Source organism: Cyprinodon variegatus, unplaced genomic scaffold (genome assembly GCF_000732505.1).
Source record: "Cyprinodon variegatus isolate N-32 unplaced genomic scaffold, C_variegatus-1.0 Scaffold938, whole genome shotgun sequence".
Taxonomy (NCBI): domain Eukaryota; kingdom Metazoa; phylum Chordata; class Actinopteri; order Cyprinodontiformes; family Cyprinodontidae; genus Cyprinodon; species Cyprinodon variegatus.
Genome location: NW_015151391.1, coordinates 101,947 through 104,163, shown reverse-complemented (window position 1 = coordinate 104,163; position 2,217 = coordinate 101,947). Strand labels below are relative to the sequence as shown.

At 34.9% G+C, this 2,217-nt stretch overlaps 1 protein-coding gene across 6 annotated transcripts in view; it reads right to left on the bottom strand.

Moving 5' to 3' along the window:
* Positions 1–644: 644 nt before the first annotated feature.
* LOC107100125 (LIM domain-binding protein 3-like) overlaps positions 645–2,217 on the bottom strand; it is a 46,619-nt gene continuing 45,046 nt past the window's right edge. For all 6 annotated transcript variants that reach the window (XM_015398493.1, XM_015398494.1, XM_015398492.1 and 3 more), the window contains 2 exons: positions 1,365–1,480; positions 645–1,290 (listed from right to left, as the gene is read on the bottom strand). In XM_015398493.1, the coding sequence (XP_015253979.1) occupies positions 1,201–1,290; positions 1,365–1,480 (206 nt within the window). In that variant the 3' untranslated portion in view covers positions 645–1,200. The remainder of the gene's footprint in view (positions 1,291–1,364; positions 1,481–2,217) is intronic.

Here is a 2,217-nt window from a genome sequence, read left to right as displayed (position 1 = left end):
TAAATACACTTAATTTAAGAAATTTGTACTTATTTCTAGATAGTTTTTTCCAGTGTAAGATGAAGGCGCTGCACTGGAAAAATAATCTAGAAATAAGTAAAGATTTCTTAAATTAAGTGTATTCACCCTTGATTTGAGCAGGTAAATGAGATAGTTTGCCAATGGAATGAGTATTTTTACTCTTAAAATAAGATAATTAGATAATATTCACTTGAAATAGAGACAATGCAATTGTTTTTTTTTTATTTTAAATCTAAAATGTCTTGCTCCATTGGCAAAATGTCTCTTTTATCTCCTCAATTCAAGAACAAATGCACTTATTTTAAGAAAAAATTACTTATCTAGATTTTGATTTTTTGCAGTGTGCAGACAGACATAAGAACACTGCAAAAACTTTCTGAAAATTAGGAAAGATTTCTTTAAAGAAGCGTATTTACATTAAATTTGAGTAGGAAAATAAGATGATTTGCTGATGGAATCAGCATTTTTACCCTTAAAATAAGATAAATTAGATATTATGCACTTGAAATAAGAGACTGCAGTCTTTTCTTCTTATTTTAAATGTAAGTTGTCGTATTCTGTTGGCAAAGTATCTCACTAACCTGCTCTATTCAAGAAGAAATACACTTGTTTTAAAAAAAACAAAAACTTCTTCCTTAGATTGAGATTTTTTGCAGTGAGAAGTTGCTCCATCTAAAGGCCAGACGGTTGGAGTTAGGCCTCCTGATGTGACGCGCTGCTGTTCAGTTCCTTCATCAGATTCTAACATTAAAGTTCATCAAAAACACTTTATGAATAAAACAGCTTTCAGTTACGATCAAATGATCTTTTCACATTGTTGAACATTATAAAGAAATAAAAGCGACGTAAAAGAAAAGCACCAAACAGGCATCTCTGCTTAAAAACAATCCTCAATAATAAACTATAATAAACTTTTGGAGTAAAATTCTTCTTACATATTCTAATTAAAAAAAGAGCTTTTACGGCCCAAACACCAAACTTTAATGACAGACTCACACTGACACTAGAAATAAATCTTTTTAAACATATTGTTGCCTTCAGTGCAGAGTAAATCTCCCTTCCAGTAAGTGGAGGGATTGCTGCTGAACTGAACAGAACAGAACCACCATGAATAAACAGATAAAACCCAAATCGGTGAGTTTGGAGCGAAGCTGCGGGTCGGCGCGGTCCGCTGCGCGGCTACACGTTGATGGCGTGGGCGTGCTTCTTGCACAGAGGCTTGTCTTTCTTGGAGTAGAAGGGCTGACCCTCCAGGTTCACGTGGCAGACCTGCAGCAACAGCCGCAGTTAGAGGAGCAGAAAGGTTCCCGGAACCGCCCTCCCACCCAGAACCGGGCTCTTACCGCGCACACGAAGCAGGTGTCGTGCCAGGTGTGACCCAGAGCCTCGATGAACTTATCTCCAGCTTCCACCGGGAAGTCGCAGCCGTGACATTTGGTGCTGAAGAGGGCGATGTAATCTGAGGGACACCAGGGAGCAAAGGATTCGGTTTCAGACTTAGAGAATGAATTTTATTCTTTATTTAAATATTAGTGACTGCTTTATGAGACACACCTTCATGAACGCAGTGAAGCTCATCTGCTTTAGAATAAATCTGTTCAAAACCTCAATAATCTGGTATTTATTCTATTTTATGTCAGAAAGCAGTTCATTAATATGAATAAAGACTAACTAGATGTAGTGGAAAAAAGTATTCAACTATTCACTCCAGTTAAATAAACAGATCGATGGATTTCACTCAGTCGGCACTTTATTATTTTTATATCTTTGTAAGGAGAGAACAGTTCATCATACGGCCCTCATCCCACACTGGAAAAAATCTAAATCTAGATAAGTAATTTTTTCTTAAAATAAGTGCATTTGTTCTTGGATTAAGGAGGTAAGAGAGACATTTTGCCAATAGAACAAGACAATTTACCATTAAAATAAGAAAACACAATTGCATTGTCTTATTTCAAGTACATATTATCTAATTATCTTATTTTAAGAGTAAAAGTACTAATTTTATTGGCAAACTATCTCATTTACCTACTCAAATTAAAGGTAAATACACTTAATTTAAGGAATTTTTTACTTATTTCTAGATCGTTTTTCCAGTGTGGTACTCTGGAAAAACTTGAATTAAGTGTATTTATCCTTAATTTAAGTAAGTAAATGACATAGTTTGCCAATGGAATGAGTTTTTTACTCTTAAAA